This window comes from Paralichthys olivaceus, chromosome 21, assembly GCF_024713975.1.
Source record: "Paralichthys olivaceus isolate ysfri-2021 chromosome 21, ASM2471397v2, whole genome shotgun sequence".
In the NCBI taxonomy this organism is placed as follows: Eukaryota; Metazoa; Chordata; class Actinopteri; order Pleuronectiformes; family Paralichthyidae; genus Paralichthys; species Paralichthys olivaceus.
In genome coordinates this window covers 9,903,544-9,925,537 of record NC_091113.1, presented here as the reverse complement: position 1 = coordinate 9,925,537, position 21,994 = coordinate 9,903,544, and the positions used below count along the sequence as shown (strand labels likewise).

General features: G+C 41.3%; 1 protein-coding gene and 1 long non-coding RNA gene across 5 annotated transcripts in view; one reads left to right on the top strand and one right to left on the bottom strand.

The window, feature by feature from the left end:
- Positions 1–21,994, bottom strand: part of ankfn1b (ankyrin repeat and fibronectin type III domain containing 1b) — a 128,269-nt gene that overhangs the window by 36,962 nt on the left and 69,313 nt on the right. For 3 of the 4 annotated variants that reach the window (XM_069518107.1, XM_069518108.1, XM_069518106.1), the window contains one exon: positions 14,380–14,420. In XM_069518107.1, coding sequence (XP_069374208.1) covers positions 14,380–14,420 — 41 coding nt within the window. Of the gene's footprint in view, positions 1–14,379; positions 14,421–17,224; positions 17,339–21,994 lie in introns of those variants that run through there. The other variant, XM_069518109.1, reaches the window with a different exon arrangement.
- On the top strand, positions 1,002–9,128 carry LOC138406187 (uncharacterized). The gene is made up of 3 exons (XR_011239787.1): positions 1,002–1,128; positions 8,790–8,900; positions 9,007–9,128. It is a non-coding gene; the product is annotated as an uncharacterized lncRNA (long non-coding RNA).

The window sequence follows — 21,994 nt, the reverse complement described above, 5'->3', positions numbered from 1 at the left end:
GAGGCATATTTTCCTGTATGAATCACACAAATGGGGTGTGGGATTTTGATCAGATGGCAAAGTAACCCCTAATTGATGGTATTAAGCTTGGCTGTGCTTCTTCTTCAAGGGCTTCTAATTGAATTAGAACCACTGCCCTGTGCATGCCAGCCACTGCAATCCATTGATGTCCCTTTACATAAACTGCAGACCTGACGGGTCTAAGAAATACCAATTCTTTAATAGCTTACATGGATGATTTTTCATCATCAGTGGTTGAGAATAATTGCTTTTGTTTGTCCAGACTTAATATATTTGGCCTCTGACCAAACCTTACATGAAGAGTGCCCTGCAACATCAAACAAACTTTTGGATAAAACATGCGACACGACATGACCATAGGATAATGACTTCAATGCCATGAAAACACGTAGGATCATGACTTCAAAGACATGGGGGCCATTGGACACAGAAGAGGACTCAGGGAATCCCTTTGAGGGGTTTAGAGGAAAACTGGACATGCGAAGCAGGTGGGGTCTCTGTGGAGGGGATCTGCGGGCAACTGCTCAACCCTGGCTCCACCCCATGCAGCTGTCCCTGATAACATCATCACAGCAGGCACACTGTGATGACGCAGTCCCCTTAGAGGCCCAGTCAGGATATCCCCGTCCATTATCCTCTCATCAGAATCATGTGTTCTCTTTCTTTTCCCTGGTTTCAAGGAATCAGGCATTCGATTCATTGTTTTCCCTAAAAGAACTGAGGTTGGATGAGGTAACATTAGGTCAAATATGACCTTGAAGCCTTGTGATCCTTTTGACACAACCTATGAAGCATTTGACCTCAAGCATCGCGAGTCAAGTGCATACAAAAGAGCAAACTGGTGCTTAACCACCTGCTGAGCCGCCCTGCGCTGGTTCAGGCTACAAAGCCAGAGTACAAACACCTGTATGTGTCATTGTCTTGTCGCTTTCTATCTCACACCTCATCCACTTTGCTCTGTTCTCAATGAACACACACAAAAGCTATTAAGCCACTTCAGACCACATGCAGAATGGATGTGGATCACTTGCTGAGCGAAGCTGCAGAGCATGTGCACACAATGGAGAGCTGTCCTGGTGTGGGAGATTTCTGCTCCATCTATTTTCTGTAAGTAGTAGTAACAGAAATATAATGTAAAAGGCTTTTAGTCCGTGGGTGTTCAGACTTTACCAACTCACTTCTTATCCTCTTGACTGATTTTTGTTCAATGCCCTTTTATTTAGTTTATTATTTGTTTGTTTGTTATTTTACTGGAATCAGCTTTAACATTGTAATATCTATATATTTAACTTTTACACTGAATTTACCCTCAAGCCTTCACCTTTGAGGACTTGATGCCAGTCTATTATTTAGCTGGTAAAGTTATATAGAATTTATCAATATTTAATGGACTGAATTAAAAGGATGTGTTGTAATGACTTTGGTTATCCCTTGACTTTACCTATTTGTGTCCTACTATGTCCTAACTATTGGATTGACATAAATGTAGGTACAGACACATTTTTTTATGATTTAAAATATTTTGCTTATTTTGCTTGAATTAATATTTAGCAACAATTATCATGCTAAAACACTGTGGTATACATGGTCAACATTACCTGATGACCATGAGCATGTTAGCTTTGTTATTGTGAGCATTTAGGTTTTAGGAATGCTGTGTAATTTGGTGCAGCTTGATTGAATTTAAGGGGACTGAAGGGCCCTGGCAGAGAGCATTCTAGTTTTCTATTTAGCCTCATTTATCATCAAATCCCTTTTCCTCCCTCTTGTCGCCTGAGTGACTGCACAATATAATAAATGTTCCTAATACAGTATATCCCTTCGATGTGAAATCCCACAACTGCCTCGCTGCAATGTGCCTTAGATTATGATCTTGCCACAGCATTAGTAACTTTCCCCAATCCAGCAGCATAAGAGCGCTTCTGTCAACTCACAAGACACTTGTGTGGTGGTACAGAGAAAACTTTGACCTACCCTCACACATAGGCTGCCCCAATTTCAAGCCCCTGCACACACGTTCACACCGACACTGCAGAGAGTTGCTTTCTTGTAAACAACTCATCTAATGTCACCTTCCTTCCCTGTCCTGTTGTCATGGCAGCAATTAACGCCTCAGATGTATTAATGTGCTGAAGCTCCGCAAAAACATTGTTCTCACTTGCAGCACCTCGCTCATAGCCTCAGTAAGCCACAGCCACTAGACAGCCGAGTTGAGACTTGAGGGGAATTCTAGCAAAACCACTGCAGCTCAAAGACATTTAACAGCAAACTACAGCTTTTTTCCAAGTTGAAAATATTAATCTGTGTTATTACTGTTAGAACTAAATTATATGTATAAGTCATGAATAAATATTAACAAGCCTCTCACACTCCACGTGTTGTGGGTGTTAACTGTTCAGTTTATTGTTGTAGCAAAGTGCTTCCAAAGTCGTTAAAGTCATTTCTTTGTAAAATGAGTGATATCACTTTACATTATTATTATTATCATCATCCCATCATTAGCATTTTATATGACTGTAATTTGAATTCTGAATTAATGAGAAGCCTTGATATTTGGAGCTCTAAATGTCTTGTAATAATTGCATAACTTTGTTTAATATAGCATTCCACCTCTCCTAAATGTATGATACAATGCGTTCTATTTTTATTCATAATAAAAGGGAAATAATATGGCGAGCATACTCTAGTACTCAAATCATAAAGAGCTATTTGTATGAAACGTGTTCATAAACGGCATCCCAGTGCAACCAGCAGAACGCTATGCATTACACAATCTATGTGGTCTGTCTGAGGTCGGACTGCCCTGAACCACAGCTCTAATTTCAGATTACTGGGGCACAGACTCAATAGTAAATCATAAGCAAGTCAGACAAATACCTGACCTCGTTTCAGCAATTATGGGCAATGGCTGCCTACCTAAAACAACTATTTTGAAAAGGAGCGAAAACAAAGTGCTAGGATTTCTTTCATCTCTCTCTCCCTCTATGGCTTCTTGTCCCTGCCAGCGGAACTCTAATACGCCAAAAAGAATGTGGGCACTCGCCCATTTAATAGATACATGCAGATGCAGTGGACACGAGCTGCGTGTGCTCGCAAGCGTGTGCACACACACGTACACAAACACGGTTTAATTCAGGAACATACTCCTCAATGTGTTTCATTAGGCAAACAAAAAGGCTTTCAGTGGTCCAATCATAAAAGAGCTCAGCCAAGCTATGAACGTTGCTAATTAAAATCTGCTCAAAGAAACCCTTGTTTTCCACTCGCCATCGCCATCCAAACCCATGTCTGTGTGTGCGTCTCTCTACATGCTTTTATTTCACTTGGACCAACGTCTCACTAATGAAACATACTGATATTTCTTCAAGCGAACAAGTTTTTCCTTCAGTTGTGATATGATAGCATTATCTGATTTGCTCATGGTGTAATGTTTAATCGCTGGTAGCAGCGGGGGTCAATAAATGAAAAGCAATATCGCAGCAGTCGATTGCACAACACCTCATGCACTCTGGAGTCAAATGAATTCTGCTTGCTTCTTGTTGCTATAAAATAGTCTAATACAATGCATCGGAAGGCAAGGGGAGGCATTTCAAATCCAGATCATTGCCTTGATGAATAAAACTTAACAATAAATGCCCCAACTTCAAGTGCTAATGAACTGATCATTAAGCTACATACCCAAGGAAGGCACTCTGTTATCACTCTACATACATCTTTTCTTATGCTGCCCATCCACCCACTACAGTATACACACGTTTCCTTCTCTGCTCCTTTCCCGCAATCCCTTCATTTGCACGTCTGAGTCGGGCTCGTTTCATCTTCATCTTTTTTTCCACATGTCTCCCTTTTATTACTTTGCTCTCTCTCACTCCTGTTTTCCACAAAGTCGGCACATACAGAATTTGTCAGGGTGACAAAAATGAGGGAGGAATTTGATGCCTTCTCTTTTTCACTTTGGTCAGCTCCCTGCAGTGCTGGGTTTGATATCATTCCCTCTGTGTCGCCCTCTGCGTTTGATGTGTGGCATAAGGCTGAGTCGGCACAGTGAGATATACCGATGATGGATCTGCAGTCAAATTAATGTTGAATTGAGCTGACAAGACAAACGTATGGGAGCCAGAAAACTATCAGAGTCTGTAGTTGGAGTACCACAGTACAGAGAGAGAAGGGGCAAAGCGAGTGCCGCCACAGGCACTTTTCTCTTTCCACTCGCTGTCAGTTAGGTGGGATGAGATAATAACGTGAATGTGATTTGGCGGAAACCGATCTGAGGTAATTTAATAGCTATCACATTGGGGAGATGTGGTAACGCCAAACTTAAACAAACAGGAGTGCGTACGAGGCAGCACAACACACTTATATGAAGACACACATGCGCAATGAGGAATAGAGGCATTTACTCAAGCTGCTTTCAGACATGCATTGAAGTCCGGACATGTATGTGGAAAAACGCAGTTGCTCTGGATTTTCTGGAAAATATCTGAGTGAGCCCATGTGAGAATACAGCAGGCAATGGTTGTCAACTGGAAGAATATACAAATAACATACAAAGACATTTCAATGCCTAGAAAGACAAGAATATTGGAGAGATGGTGATGACAGCTAATGCCAGTGTCAATGTGCTGTGGACAAAAACACTTTCAGAATCAACAGGTAAGGGACATGATTTTGGGGCAGGAAGCCTTCTAGTTTCTGTTTCTAGTTTGACCAATCACGTTGAGCAGGCCGTGGTTGCCCCTTCGTTGGAGAGCGGTGGAACACATTGAGCGAAATCCATCGGTTATTGTCGTTTTCATTTGTTTCCATTCATATTCAGATAATTGTTGACTGAGAGGAGCCTAAATGACGCTAGTTGTGAAAAATCTAGTAGTAGATGTCATCTAGAGGTAGATGTCCCCTGAGGTTAATTCTGTCATCAGAATAGCCGATGGCCTCGTAGGTTTGGCTCTACCCAGACCCCAACCCCTTGTCTGAATGTTCTGGAAATATTCCTGTTGTTATTTCCCAGCATCAGTGATTTATTGGCGGGCTATGATGTTCAATGTTGTGTCTAGGGAGTGGGATTTCTCTGGGTAACCCTGAAAGCCTTATAACCGCTGACAGAAATCTACCCTAACCTGACAACAGTCACCAGATGGCACGTCACATCACATGACATTGTAACCCACTAATAATTCTGCACATAATCTCATAATTCACCACAGAATCTTCACATAAAACTCAGCATCAGGCTCCAGCTGCCCTCCTCTAGGACAGAGAAAAGCTGATAAAACCTTGTGGAGCCTGGATCTTAACCCCCTGTATCAGCGCACTCCGTATCGCAGCACTCTTCTGAGGGTGTTTGGTGTTTGGTTGGCTAAAGGAGCGAATGAGAGAGAGCGCATGTTTGCCAGTCTGAGTACATCTCTGTGTGATTTGAAGTAAATATGTTATCATTTAAGTCTGCTTATTGTGAGGCCATGGTTGTGCATCTGTGTGCCAGCCTTATTCTAAACTGAGGTTTTTAGAGGCCTGATCTAACAGAGGTGGACACTCCTCCGGTATTATGTTTATAGCCTTGAAACAGCTTCAAACATAGACACACACACACACACATGCAAAGGGCACCCCTCTTTCCCCCATCAGCCCACAATTGAGCACGGCGTCGAGATTCCAATCAGGGTTGAGCCAGCAGACTGAGGGGATTATTTATGCTGGAAAGGAGAAGGGAACCTCGAGGAGGGAGAGAGATGTGTGTGTGTGTTACTTGCACTTCTACACTTATGAGGACCACAGGGCTTACTTAACAAATGAGAGGAAAATTCCTTCAATGAGAGCATTAATTCTTCCAGTCACCATTTGAAAAGCTAATTTACAGTTAAACCTGGGGTTCGCACTTTAAGTTACAAGAATTAGGTTTAGGTTTGGGAAAGTGTTGAGGTTAAGTAGTTGGTGTAAGACATAGAAACCGGGAAACATACACTCACATCCCCATCCAGACAAAGTAACACACACAACAAAAAATAGGTGTCTTGGACACAGACTTTAATATTCAGAATGGGAATTCAAATCATATTACTGAGGAGGTCTTTACGTCATTTAAGGGAATATTAAAAATTGTACAATTCTGGTAAAAGGGAAATGTTTTACTTGAGGTGCAGGGAATGCATTTGTTTTGCTGAGGTTATAGGCAATAAATTACACTGATGCTGTTTTGAATCCTTTTCAGATTTAGCAGAGATGGGGGTTGATCCTGCAGGTTTCCATCCACCTTGCAAAAGAAAGGGAGAATGAATCTAAAGTTGCACAGGCACCATTAGGATCCTAATATCATCAGTAGAAGACAACATGGAATTATGTGCTGGAGGAAAACAACTTAAATCCAAAACGTCTTTTTGTGACCTTGGTGGTTGCAGTTTTAATGCTGAGTGGGCTTGTATGTACCGAATTGAACTTTCACCATGAAAAGATTTGCACTGTTGTAAGGCAGCAAACTCTAAAGTGTTTAGATGTTTTTTTGTGAAAACTAATCAAATTTTGATGTGTGGGCTCGAGCTGCAGGGAGCGGCTCAGTGAAGGATTCAACTTGTTGTGCAACAAAATAACAGAAACATTCCCCCTGAGAGCTCCCTCAGCTTGTGTGGTTGTGATGTGAAATGTTTGTATGTTCTGTTGTTACATGTGTGCATGTGTGTGTATGTGCGCGCAAGTTCTAGCATTTTAAGCCAGAATGGAAAAGGCTATGCTTCACGGAATAGCAGTGTTCAAGTACTCTGAATTATGCTCGCTTTGCATCTCTCTCTCTTTCTCTCTTTGTCTCTCTTTCTCTCTCACTCTCACACTCTCACAGACACACACAAACACACACACACACACACACACACACACACACCCACACACACACACACACACACACACACACACACACACACACACACACACACATGATTATGGCCAGGATGCCTTACCAAAACAATGGCTGTCTCTGCCTGCTCAGTTCTTTGGCCTGGCAGCTTGCTCTTGGGAAGTTCTCAAACAACTCAACATCTCTGCAGCCAAGCCACATCAAATAAGCGCGCGCGCACACACACACACACACACACACACAGACACACACACAGACACACACACAGACACAGACACACACACACACACACACACACACACACACACACACACACACACACACACACACACACACACACACACAGGTTTGCGCAGCTATCCTTTTTAAGACTTTACATTGATTTCCATTCATTGTGAACAGCCTGACCAAAACTCTATCCCTTAATGTAACCATAACAAATTCATGCCTAACACTAACCTTAACCTAACCACAATGCACATCTTACCATTACCCTTCACCATGATCTCAGAAATTAAGATTTGCCTCATTAGGATGGTCCCCATGAGGTCTACTGGTCCTGACAGGGCCAATGTTTACGCTGGAAAAGCTCCTAAAATGTAACAAAAACAAGTACACACACACACACAAATACAGACAGAGGGATAAATGCCGATGACACTCACAACCGTACGGCTACAACCACACACTTTGCAGTTGACAACATGCACGCGCTCACATACACACTAGAGCAACTGTACAAATATTCCCACTCAGATAGCGGAGCCAGCAGCAGTCTCCTCCGGCCCGCTGAGTTAGCTCCCTCCCCTACCACCATTACCACTATTGTAAATACTCCTCAATATGTATTTACACTGGGATTTCAGAGCCCTGGAAAGAAAGAAAATGAGGTGAAAAGAAAAAAATGGCTTGGAAAAATGAAGGAATGTTTAAGTCGGTCAGACAGCAGGAACCCTCAGTTCTTATTATCTTTCTGCTCGAATTTGCCTTGGATTGTACCTCTGGGGGATGAGAAATAGTGATGTGGTGGGTCGTCTCTCTGCGTCTGTGCACTCTTCTTTCTCTCGCTGCTTATTTCCAATTGATACAAAAGGCTGAGACAGAAAGACATGAGGCTTACAGTCTTACATCACTGTTTGGATTTGTTTGAAGGGGACAAATTTCATGTGTTGCATTCAATCAGCCCCGTTCAGGACCGTGTGTACTGTGCGCTGAATGAAAGAGATTAATAATGTCACATCATCAACACTGGGCCATAAATTAAATGCTGCAGGGGGCTCTGGCTCCTGTGCCACCTGTAACCACGGCAACAAACCAGCTTCTACTGGGAGGACAACTCCCTCAACTGTGGGGAGTGTGGCAGTCTGGGTGCGAAATGTGGCGGGGGGGCCAGGGGGTGTCTGGAACAAAATCTTTAAAAAATGATTTGTTATTTTGCTAATTATCATTAAAATGTATTTTTTAAATGTTCTTTGTCCATTTTGCACCGGCAACCCGTCTCTCCTTCAGACACACATTATAGATTATATTTCTAGTATCATTGTACTGTTCCGCATGTCCTCCCTCTTCACTACCCTGCTGCCCTGCCCTCAATTCATACATCAACCATAAAAAACACTAATCAGAAGTTATTAGGATCCGAACAGTACTGAAGTTGACTTTGTGTCTGTTTGATTTGCTCCAGAGAACACATTGCATAACACTGAAGCACTAGGTGGGGGGAGGGCACTGGGTATTTCGCACACGTAAAATAAAATAGCATCTGAAGGTTATCTCAGGAACACAGGGGACATGACCTTTAAGAGAAAGAGATGTTTCACTGTGATGACACGAGATTCTGAAGACTGTTTCTGTAAATGTTTTGAAAATGACAGATGTAATCTGTTTTCCTCTCTTGCATTATTTTTTTTTTTGCTGGTGAAAGTTACATTAGTGGATGGACAGCTCAACTGCCAGAGCCAGAGGGCGCAGAGCCCGGCCACAGCGCCACCAAGACCGGGGCAGACACCCAGGGAGCCATGCTCAGCTCCACCAAGTCAGCTTACAGTGTTATTATGGGTCTTTTCATACATGTTTTACAGTTTTTACTGGCTCTTTCAGTAATTGACTGCTCCTCTCTGTCTCTATCATTTGTTCTGCAGACTGCCAACTGAATCAAGCCAAACCCAGCGCGCCCGACCATCTCCTTCAGCTCTCCATACAATGCCTAAGTTCACAAATTCTGTTGTTTTTACCCAGGCTGGGTTAACAGTCTGATGACAAGTGTGTGTGTGTGTGTGTGTGTGTGTGTGTGTGAATGCAGTAAGCCGGCAAACTGCGGTGATATATTGCTTTATTGCAGCGGTGAGAAAAAAATCCATACCGTCACAGCACTATCTTCCGCTTATCCATGCTCAGGTCCCAGAGGTAGCTGGACGTCCCTCTCCCTAGCCGCAATTTCTAGCTCTGCCTGGAGCATCCTGAGGCGAGTTCTGGGTCTGCTGCATGGTCTCCACCAACTCAACTGCCCCCTTTGGACATAAAGGAGTTCAACTCCAAGCTTCAACCGGATGTCTCAACTAAGTCTCTGAGCCCAACTACCCAACGGAGAACTCATTTCGGCCACTTGTATTCGCAACCTCGTTCTTTCGATCACTAACCCGAGCTTGTGACCAAAAGTGAGGGTTGGAATGTTGATCGGCCATCAATCAAAAACTTTGTCTTCAAATCCTTCAAACCATTCCTTTGCATTTCTATAATCTATGTATTTTTCTTTTAAAAGTTGTGAAAATTATTCATCATCTACGCCAAAGTTTCTGAAGGTTAACTTGAGGAAACCCTTGTTCAAATCAAAAGAGAGTATAATATAGTGTGGAACAATTTCAATATGTGTGGGCTGCCAAATATTTTAAATCTTAACTAAAATGTGGTTTTATTATCTAAACAAAACTTTAAATCAGGCACATAGTTAGTGAACAAATATCTCCTCTTACCCACCTTAAGTTATTCCATCTCACACACACACACACACACACACACACACACACACACACACACACACACACACACACACACACACACACAGACACACACACACCTACGTCAACCCCATATGAGAACAATTACATGGCCCGCTCCTGTGAATAAGTTAGTCTAATCAAGTTCTCTCTTCCCTGACATCCGTACCTAAATCCCCTGCTCCATGAAAAAAAGCATCCCCTACTTTCCGAAGACACCCCGGCACCCCAACCTTCCATTATTCCTTCCTTCCTGTACTGTCTGCACCCAGCGCACGTAGGAAAGACAAGGTCAGAATGATGACAAAATTTTCAGAAAGAAAAAGTTAAAGCTTTGACTTAATTTCAAGTTTTAAATTTGCACAGGAGACATATAACTTAAGGGGTTTTTAGCTGCTTCTTAAAAGGTATCCACATAGAAAAAGAAATAGGAAAAAATTGAAAGAAGAGTTTGACAGCCGCGACTTAAAAAGTGCAGTTGGTTTTAAAGCTGGAGTAAAACTAAGCAGCTTAGGTTAACATACATATTTATTTAAACGATTAAAATTCTCATGATTTAAAGGTTCAGTGTGTAGAATCTAGTGATATCTAGTGGTGAATTTGCATGTTGCAGCTGAATACCCCTCACCACACCCGGCCCTTCCAAGCATGACAAAGGACCTGTGGTAGTCTTCGGTTGCCATAAAAACTCAAAACGTGCTTCATTTGTCCAGCTTGGACTACTGTAAAAAACATGGCTGACTCCATAGAGAGGACTCACTCCCGATGTAAATATAAACGGTAAAGAAAACAATTTGTACAATTTCGATGATTACACATCACTAGGATTATTTCATATTCAATTTCTGCCAATAGATCCCTTTCACCTAAATCTGACACACTGAATGTTCTACACAATCTCATACAAATATCCTCAATATGTACAGTCAAAAAAGCAATGATAGTTATGACAGTGATTTATTACCCAGTAAATATTATATATTAAATTCACTCTTGTTTTTAAAACTGTTGAGTTTGGTAAGATTACATAAAATGGAACTTTAAGTCCCAAGAATCTTTATTCAAGGAACTAAAAGGTTCCCATAGACCATTAATCACCTGCTTTCCACATCGGTCAAACGCCTGCTGACGTCTAACAAGTGACAGTTACAACGAGCTCTTCCACTCCAGTCCACTAGGAGGCTGTAATGCAGAATACTATAAAACAAAGGTGATACTAAATACACCAAACCACAGTATGATAACAGTAAACATGGAGGAGACTCCAACAATGCTGTGGTTGCTCATGATTTGTAAATGGGAATATTGAGTCGATGTTGAAAAAGAGACAAAATGCTTGACTTAAAGTAAGAAAACAAGTTTCAGGACATAGTACGCTGAGTCATAATCTGCAGGAAGAACTTCTCTCCTGTCTGCAGGAGTGTGTGGGACACTCGCTTCACACAAACTCACGATCACATTTATTTAGTTATAATCGATGATGTCGGATTATGAATCCAGGTGGATCCAATTTCAATTAATTGCCCAGCCCTACTGCAGAGGCTCATAGTTCCTGGGAAAGGTTCCTATGGTGGAAAGGCAGCAGACAGGTTGTAGCATAGCGCCTTTTAGTGCACCTGATAATAAGCTTCACAGTGACATTGTGAATCGCATTTTAATGATCCAGTGATCACCTGCTAAGTCACAAAAAAACGAACAGTGCAGTAGGACAAAATGGAACAAAGAGCCAGAGTTCAGCAATATTTCCTCGTTAATAACAAGTGGAGCAAATCAAATCCTTCAATGAGTGAAATAGCCTGACAGGGGCATGGGTGAGCAGTGTCTGGAGTTCACCTGCACTAGAATCCAGGAAATAACTGAATCATTTAAGTGATTGTATAAAATATTTATGTTGATTTTCTAAGGCTGAGTTTGATTACATGTATCTGACATAGTAAAGATAAAGATATACCTTCATAAAAACTACAAGTCTTCCCAACAGAGAGCAAAAGAGAAGGTAGAACAAAGAGGACGTGATAAAATATATAGTGGGAGTGGAGATAATAAAGATGGGATATTACAGAACATGCACTAATACTCAGTCATGAAATTCCTGTATTTTGTTGTTATTCTTCCGGTTAATGTTAATTTTCAGATGAAAAACGTGTACATGCATGTGTGTGTGTGTGTGTGTGTGTGTGTGTGTGTGTGTGTGTGTGTGTGTGTGTGTGTGTGTGTGCATCCTGTTTGCCAGTTACCCTGCTGTCTGTTTTCACCTCATGTACATTCACGTGTCTAGTGCCATAAATCAACATGTGACAGAGTGCAGCTAAAGCTCCCATGATTCCCTCATTCTAGGGCCAACTCTCGCTGCTCAACATCCCATGATGCCTCTACTGGGTCTTCAGTACAGCTGCTTGTCTCCTGGCAACCAATGTCTCCCATAATGGCACACTGAGTACTCACTGTGCCAGCACACATCGCGTGTGACAAAAAAGGGTAAAGGCTTCATTTAATTTGTGATGTGTCCAACTGTCAGTGACTTCCGGACCAAAGAGAGTTCAGACTCAAACACAGTACACACTTATGACTCAGACGGTGGTCATCGGCTGTGATTCATCAAAATTGGGAAACATTTTAATCGGAAGTCATCCTGATTACATTTCTCCATTTTGGATCCATGGCACAAAGACGTCACACACATCAGAGTCTCCTTGCACAAATTTAAACAATCCAATTCTTCTAAGAGAACCAAAAAAAAATCCAGTCTATCCTCAGTGAGGCTTTGATTCAAAGCAAAGTTGGGTATTAAAAATAAGACTGCTGAAGAAAATCTTCTAATTGGTTTATTGGTCCAAAGTTAAGCATCATGATATGTCTTGCAAAGAGACTAAAAAGGATAACGACCTTTTCGCTAACTTATGAACAATTCACACTGAGAAACCGTTGGTGCATTAACTGTATACTATAAGAATCAAACACAAGAAAGATACAGTATGTTGTGACAGGTGTCCATGGCTTTGGTTGCTGGGCAACTAAAATATACAGCTATTTTTGTAAGATTAAAGTTCAAGCTCTGCTTTAATTGTGTGCCAGTTGTGACATCACAGTGACATGTGCTGCTCAAAATGCAGAAACTACAGATTTTCCATTAAAAGGCTGTTTATTTGGTCCTGTCATTAGCCTGAACATAGTAGAATAAGGGACGTTAGTGGTAAGCAGAGGTTGCTTTAGACTTTGTAGTTACTCCTCAATATGACAGAGAGGGTTCGAGAAATGTCATTATAATATACAGTTATATATTTTTGTATAAAATTGAGATAGGAGGGTTATTCAAAAGCATTTAGTTTTCAAAACAATATGATCGTATTAATATTTAATATGAAGAACAAACAACAAACAGATTATGCATTTATGCAGTCAGAGACTTCAACTGTGTGCTCACTTTTCATTTCATTTCTCCATCAGCACATGAGGGATTTTTTCACAATGTCAGTGTAGGAAGAATAAACACAGCATCTGTGTACCAAAACAGGCAAGTATGACCAATTTACAAGAACTCAAATTGAACTCCAGCTGTAGCCGATCCTGAGCTCAAATCATCCTCATTGTTTGCATCCGACTTATTATGGATGTTTGCGAGTGCACTTTTAAACACGTCAAGGGAGATTTCTGCCTCTGCAGCTGTTTTTACGTCGGTCTCGAAAACAAGCAAAATGGTGTTTTCAAATTTGTGCTGAAGGCGATCAGATCAGAAAACAGGGCTCTCACTTATCTCAAATAATGCTATGATCCTCTCGCTGTTGTGTTCACTTAGCAATCTTCGTCTGACAGCGTAATTTGTTGAAATGAATACCCACACTGAGTGTCGTCACGCAGAAAAAAAAAGGTGTGACTCACAAATCCTTAGAAGGTGTCATTACATCAAGGAATCACTTGATGAGTTCCACAAAGCAACTCCTATTTACTTTCAACAGAAAGTAAATTTCCCTCCTTTCCAGTAGAACAAGGTCTGGAAGTGCTTTCGTTCCATGTGGCGAATGAAAGCAGATGGATTATGAGTCAAGCTTAGACAGACTTAACTTGCTTTTCAAACACATGCACACACATTGGAATTCATTGGCGTCTAAACACAGAGGAATCAGGTCAAATTCTTTAGGAGATTTTGTTACCTAGAAATAACTACTGAAAACGGAGCTACCTGCTGTTCTTTAACCACGATCATATGTAATCAGTTACGCTAATGAGTTCGCTAGGACAATTAATGAGGTCTCACGTAACTCAAGATTAAAAGGAAACCGTAATGTACGATATGGTATTACAGCAAAACAGAATATACCGTATTGAGCAAGAAGGAGTTTAGTTGTTGTTGGCACTACAATAAAAGACCATGAGTGATGTTATATAAAGTCTGGAAGCCAATGATTTTTGGTCTGTTTTCCTTAAATGAAATTAGGAGGGAAAATCAAATTTATACAAAGGAGAAGAATACAAGGATGGATGAACGAATGTACAGGCAGAGGAAGAGGTGGGACTTACTTCTTCTGCTGATTCTCCTTCCTGTCAGCAGAACCCAGACTCTGTAAATAAGAGAAGAAAAAATGGCATTAGATGCAACAGGCTGCACACATTGTACTTGCCTTCAATTCAAACATCAGCATGTTGATGAAACTGAACTAAATTCATTACAGTTACACAGAAACAGAGTTACCCTGCTTTCTCCCCTTATGGACTTTGATTTATTACAGTCAAGGTGAACAATATGACTCGGCTCACCCAGCAGTCTGGACATTTAACTTCAATAAAGCACAGAATGATCAATGTCACCATGTAAGAGCCAATTACATGGGTAATGACCTCGCCTTCTGTGGAAAATAATTAGCTCCTGGGCTGCAATTACAAACACTTATCCAGTCAATTTATTTTATTCACATGCATTTATCAAAAAATGTGAGCGCTCGTGAACACACAGAGAGATGAGCTTAAAAGCCTTTTCTCTGTCGATGAAACTGAAGTGTGAGAAAAAAAACGTCTGCCTGTTCTGATCGACAGGAGCCGATCACACATTTCCCCCCCCCCACCTCCTGTCCACATCATCTGGAGGTGTGTCACTCTCAGAGGTGACACATGCTATGACACACAGAAACACGCACATAAGACAGAAACACTCAATGCTTACAAGTGGCTGTGTTTGTCCAAACTATCGCCACCTCCTACACACCAGTAGCACCTTAGAGACTCACAGACGATCTGATGCAACTATTCTCAGCCATAGCGTAGGTAATTGTGTAGAGGTGTTGAGAGATGAATAAAATCTACTCAACCAAATAAAAAATATGTGATGCTCACACTAAAACAGCACAGACGAATAATATGTAAGAGGTCCAAATTAGAGATGTTCCAAAACCTATTTACTTTCCCGATACTGATGCGTGTATGTTGAGTATTGGCGGAAAAGATACCTATTATTTATAATAGGTATTTTAACAACTGTATGCTATTGTGTTTCACTAGCATACAGTATACGTTTAGGGTATCCGTCACCGTTTTACTTTCTGGGACATTCCAGTGTGAAATTTTGCCAAATTTCTGCTGAAATTTTAGCTCACTCTGGCTAATGCAACACTGCCCAAAGTAGAATAGGAGTAGAACGCAGTACAAAATCATACAGACCTTGTCAAGCCTATATTCATTGAGTAAACTGAACAAATGTTTGTGTCACAGAATGAATCAGATCAGACAAGTTGCTCATCATGCGATTACACCGTCAGGCTTCTATGCATCTATGTTCTTCTGAAGCTTGGAAAAATGCATCATCATTTCACAGCCTCTTGTGTTTCTGCCAAAAAGTTGTTGTGGGCCACCGCGTGTCACATGGCCTGCAACTGACTGTGGCCACAATGTCCACATTCCCTCTCATTTAGACACTGTTACTAACCATAACTCTACATTGTGAAACATCATATATAATTTTGCCTGAACGCGAAAGCCACTAATGGATATCCCTAAAAGTTCTTATGTGTGGACGAGGCATTCCCTCAATTAGAATCTCAAACTGCACATCAGTGAGAACTGTTGTGTTTCGAGTGTTCATTTAAATGAGCAGTGTAGTGATGTTTGGATCATTGAATGACTCCTCTAGTCTGCCGTTTTGAGCAAGTGCTTTTATTCATGCAGTGACATTTTGACCAGCGATCGACTTCACCGTGTGTACAGGGCTGCGGACGAGCATCATCCTCCTGGTGGGACAGGATGTGGCACACAAAGCGACTGACCTTTTTACCACCAGCTCCCCAGCAGAGCCCTCAGGTAATGTCAGTCCAAGACCATGACTATCGTTTATTATAACTATTGTAGAGTCGTCTAATAGGCTGAAATGACGCCATACGAGCATGACTCAGCATGACTCACTAGGAAATAGTAGGTGGTTTGATTTCTTGAAGGCAGACTTACTAAAATACTTTTACAACATAATTACATTAAAAAGACAATGAATTGAAGTCTGCTGAAATTACATTGACATTGAGTGATAAAAACAATATTTTCTGATCATTAACAAGATTATTATGCCAAAGAATCATCATATTAACTACCTGCTTGTTCAATTTTCTTATTCCCACTCAATAATGATTTGAAAACCCATTATATACAATAAATCAGTATATCGAAGTACACCCATTGAAATGAACCAGCATCATTTCATATCATCAAGGCAGATTTTGTGCAATTAGAGATTTGAATTTGATTTTCATTGTCAGTATTCATTGATGACATCTTTGATCACATGTACAACCAGCCACTAACTTGTATCATAGTGTTTTTGCAACTTGTCTTTTGCACTCACTCAACTTCACCCACAGAAAGCATCGCTAACCATCATCTCAGAACAGGAGGAGGATTTAAATCAGGATTAACGGCTCAAACCTTTCTCTTTTCACAAACTGTGTACCATGTCTTACTCAATCCCTAAACCCCCAAGATAAAAAGTAAAATATAAACACACCTCTCCATATCTAACCACAGTCGTACAGGCAACATCACACCTGACAACTAACAGATCCTCTCTTAACACCCCAAATAACTTGACAGATTTCCGTTCTAACAACAGACTTGTTTTCATGCGTGTGTGTGTGTGTGTGTGTGTGTGTGTGTGTGTGGGGGGGGGGGGGGGGGGGGGGGGGGTAAAGCATACCTTTACAGCAGGTGCCCCCCAATTAAGACATGTCATTCCCTGGCAGTGACATTCCTGACATGATTCTATATTCTGCAGTTTTTGCTGACACATAAGCAAACACACACACACTCATACACACAAAAACACCATCATATATGCTAAATACCATCAATTTGCTATTCCAACACACACACACACACACGCACATACCTGTGGAGTGCAACCCAGTAAACCCAGTCGCAGAACGTTACTCCACTCCCCTTGTATTCTTTCTCTCTCTGGTTTCCACAGCCCAAAGTGTTCACTTCAGTCACAGCTGTAAGTGCTGTTCACCTGTCAAACTCCACATCTGTAGCTCTCTCTCTTTTCTCCCTCCGTCTAAAGCTGTTGGTCACACGGAGGTTTGCGAATCTTTGCTCTGATGGTGGTTGCTACTGCCACTGACTTGTTGTACTTTAATTGTGGTTGCTAAGCGATAAGCTTCTCCAATTCTGCACACAGTGAGAAGGAGCGGACACGGGAGAGAGCGAGAGAGAAAGAGAGAGAGCGAGAGAAAGAGTGGGTGAGGGGTAGGATAGGTGGTGGGGAGGTAGGAGGAAATGCTCATTATAGACACAGTAGCCTGAAGAGAATGATCGGCAGTAGGAGGGGGGAAGGTTCACAGGAGTGAAGGTGCATGAATGAGAGACATGGATGGATGGAGGATAGGGGACCTCACATAGCAGGTGCACTACCTCTCTCTTGGGCAGCCTAATGCAACTTGAAACACTTAAGCCGAGGCAACCGCTCAGTTGGAGGATTTAACATAACTGCTTTAAATGGACAAGCATTTAGAAAATGTACGTTGAACATATTTCCTCCAAGCCCTGCCCTGGGTTTGGTAATGTTTTCCAATCAGGTTTTTAAGGACAATCCAGATGTGGAGTCAGCAGTAAATAAGCAGTGAGCTAATTAGGTATTTGTGCACTCTGCCACAGATCAGCGGTGCTAATTAACCATCTTTCATGTACACGTGTTTAAAGCTGATGAACTGCTCAAAGCGTGTATCTCTGCTATCAACAGCTGTGATGCCTCTTTTACTCAAAAATATGCAGGTTAAAGGAAAACAAGGGAACATTTCCCATTACCAGTAAAGGAATTTGCCTGTGTTTTTCATGAACGTTACAAAAACTGGGAAAGTCTCTCACTTCACTGTCTTGCCAATGTTACACATTGCATGATATGAAGAAAGGAAAGCTGTTGCACGTTGTTCCCATGATGATCGTTTATGTAAAGAACAAACAGTGCTTATTTACGCACCTGGGAGTTCAAAGAATGCATTAACGTTGCCCTGGAAAAAGTGCAGTGTCAGCATCTAGACTGCCAAAACAAAGAAGAAGAAATGCTTGTGTTCATCCACGTGTCATGTATCTATCACTGCCAATCGGCACCAGGGCCAATAAAAGCCTGTGTCTACTACAGAGTTATTTGATCAGGGATTGAATTCCTATTGAATACATTCCCAGACAAAAGACATTAGTGACCAGTGGGGAAAACAGGATCACTTGTCAGTGATGATGAGTGCTTTAGATGACATTTTTATTTAAAGTAAATAAGAATATAATTCGGCACAGTGTGTAATTACCAAAGTAAGGAATAGCATTTAGTAATCCGCAAACAAGGGGATATTTTAATAGATTTCCACTATGTCATTGTTTAAATTCAAAACTGAAAAGAGTTCTTCTAAAATGTAGTTTGGACCATCAAAGAGACCCCTCAAATTTCTATTAAGTAGAAACATGTCTTGTCTTTTTGCACAAACAAAAACAATCATCTCCCTTGGAGCAGGAGTAACAATGTAGTGCCAGACTACAGAGTCTGCCAGCCACTTTTACCTTTCAAAACCAGCTCTCACATGAAGCTCAGTCACATAGGACCTGTTGACGTATTCGTCAGGTAACCCCTTAAATGTAATTTAGGCTGACTGAGACCCTTAAACTGGCAGTCACCGTCTACTGTGCTTGTCTGATGTACCATCTGCATTCAATCTGACTAACGTCTAAATCTATTCTATTCTATTCATCCAGAATGAAAGAGGAGATGAATAAAAGCAAGTGCTATTACAGTAAATTGTGTATAAACGATGTGTTTTGTCTCATTTTGATCTTTCATGGATTTCTGGTAAGAGTGATAAATAATTTACAATTAATTTCATATCTCATTATGTTGTCTAGTGCACTGAAAAGAAACTAATAAAAGATGCATTCAGAAGAGCTGCAAATTCAGAAGAGCTGCAAATGAGTCACCTTTAAGTTGGTGACCTTTAGAATGACTGTGGCTAAGCTCCTGTGTGTGTGTATGTACTGTATCAGAGACTGCAGCAGTGGTTGTTTTCAGTGTCTGGCTGTGGACGCACAAACATATCAGCCACCTCATTGTCCGGTGAGGACTGTGTTGCATAAGGAACATTACTCACAGTTAAATGTCAAACATGCTGGCATTACTCTAAAAAAAGGATGCACAGGAAAAACTGTCATGCCATTCCTATATGTCCGTGTCTTCACCTGTGCACCAGTAGGTTTCCTCAACAATGAACTCCACCTGCCAATTCATGGGGCTGGGACTAGACGAGATGCAAATGCTCAGCGTGCACCAGTGAGGGGGCTCAGCAGGTTGTCCCAACACCTGTCAGTCAGGAGAAGCTTTTCTAATTATACCACCTACTCGCACACATGCACATCGCCACGTAACGTCCTTGAAGGTCTCTCAATGGGTTCCTAGTGGCCTTTCAGTGTATCCTTCCTGTACAGACTCCTGGGATACCACTGTGACAGCTGGCTTCAGGATACACACTGGCAAGGATACACCGGCAAGCCTCCAAATGAACTGCCACTGCTTATAATAATGACTACAACTACTAAGGTGAAGGTACAGTCATTAAACTACTGTCAGACCTAAATTGTGGTGCTAGTAATGAGTATTAGAAGTTTGAATGATATACTGTGGAAAATATATTGCTCTTAGTGGAACAGAAAAAATATGCCTGTGTCAAAAAGGACATTTATTCACATAAAATACAGCTTTAACAATAAAAAGTGAAACAGTTTTTGTGATGGATTCTCACAACATTTCGTCCAACAAGCATCATTGGCCAAATCGAACTAGCTATACTCTGACTTTTATGACATTTACAACTATAAAGCTTGTTGCAGTGGACTGAGGACCTATGCATCTGGGTGGCCAAAGAATAAAAGATGGGTGATGAGGTGAGAAGGGGGAGAGGGGATGAAGCTGGAGTCCGATGAGAGAAGGAAGGGGAAGGTTGGAAAATCCAAGCCAAATAGGTGAATTTATGTATGCATATAGAGTCAATGCAATAGTGAGGCCTAGACCTTGGAATATCATATGGTCAATATGAAAAATTTAGACTGTAGTTGAAAACTATTGTGATACCACAGAAGCATTTTTCCTCCAAGGAAGACATTTGCACTGGTCATACTATATTAATGTTACTGTTAATGATAACATTAGCGACGGCTCTTACCCGTGCCCCAGTGATTACTTTCATTATTAACAACATTATGTGTTTTTCCTCCTATCACATGTCACTGGATACGCTAATTAGCATGCTGATCAAGTCATCACAATGTATTTGCATGCTGCAAAGTGTCAGTCCATGTCAATCCTTTATCATTAGAGTACACATATTTATATCGACAGAGCCAGTAGGGTAAATTCTCCCAGTTCAACTGATTAGTGTTCACTCATGCAGCTCCACCAGTCCACTGTTATGAACTGCAGGTAATGTTTGGCCAAAAAGTCAAGAGAAGGGTTTCATAATAATTAAAATGAGCTGAGCACAAGTTCAGTCAGGAGGACTTTCTAGATGTCAGTCATTCACAATTCTCTTTCACACCCCCTGTCTCTCCAAATCAGCAGACTGTTGGATGTTTATGTTAATCAGATCTTGCTATGATCTCAATCAGCAAATTATGTTGTTGCTATCAAACGTTGAATCTGTTCTCCTCCCCCTCGCAGTCAGGTGTCATTTCAGTGATTTGCTGCGACCCTCCCATTTTCTATGATTCCATCAACCACCATTAGTGTCTAGACCCCGAGGGAAGGGAGTTCCTATACTACACATTTTTAGCATTGAGAAAAGCTGCATTTTGATCACATGATCCAGGTTGGTGACAGAGAGACTGTACCAATTTCAGAGACAGAGAGAAACCATGTTATAAGGTCTGATCACCATCCATGGGATTTCATTTTAAAAATTCAGCCTCCATCAGGCTTCCTGGGGCCATCCCGTAAATATCTGGGGTTTTTATTTTGAAAGTCCAGCCTTTATTAGGCTTCTTAGGAACATTCCGTAACTATCTGGGGATTTTATTTTGAAAACCCAGCATCTTTCAGGTTTCCTGGGAACATTCTGCAACTATTTGGGGGTTTTATTTTGAAAATTCAGTGTCTTTAAGGCTTCCTGGGAACATTCTGTAACTATTTGGGGTTTTTATTTTGAAAATCAACTCTTTTACCTAGGATCAGTAAATATAAAGAGGAGTCTCTTCCTCTGTGTGTGTATGGGGTTGCTATGGATACTCACTGATTGGATTAGGAACACCTGTCTCCCACTCTTTTTAGAGAGACGAAGAAGCTCCAGAGCAAATCTATAAGTCCTATCTGTGATATAAACACATCGTGAGAATCCCAAGACTTTGTCCGATGTACACATGTGTTTTTGAAATGAGACCATGAGAGCGAGGTAGAAATTTAGTTTTCTCATCCGGAATCAACTTCTGAGATCAACATTAGAGTCAGTGGGGAAGCCAGAGTGCTGTGCTCTAGTGCCAGTCTTCAAACAAATGCTTGTAACTCAAAAACTCAAAGTCCTGTCTGTGAAATGAAAACATCGTGAGAATCACAAGACTTCCCCGAACGTACAGATCGTGGGAACGCGGGAGCGAGTTAGAATTTTTTTTCTGTTTTTCTCCTTTCTGA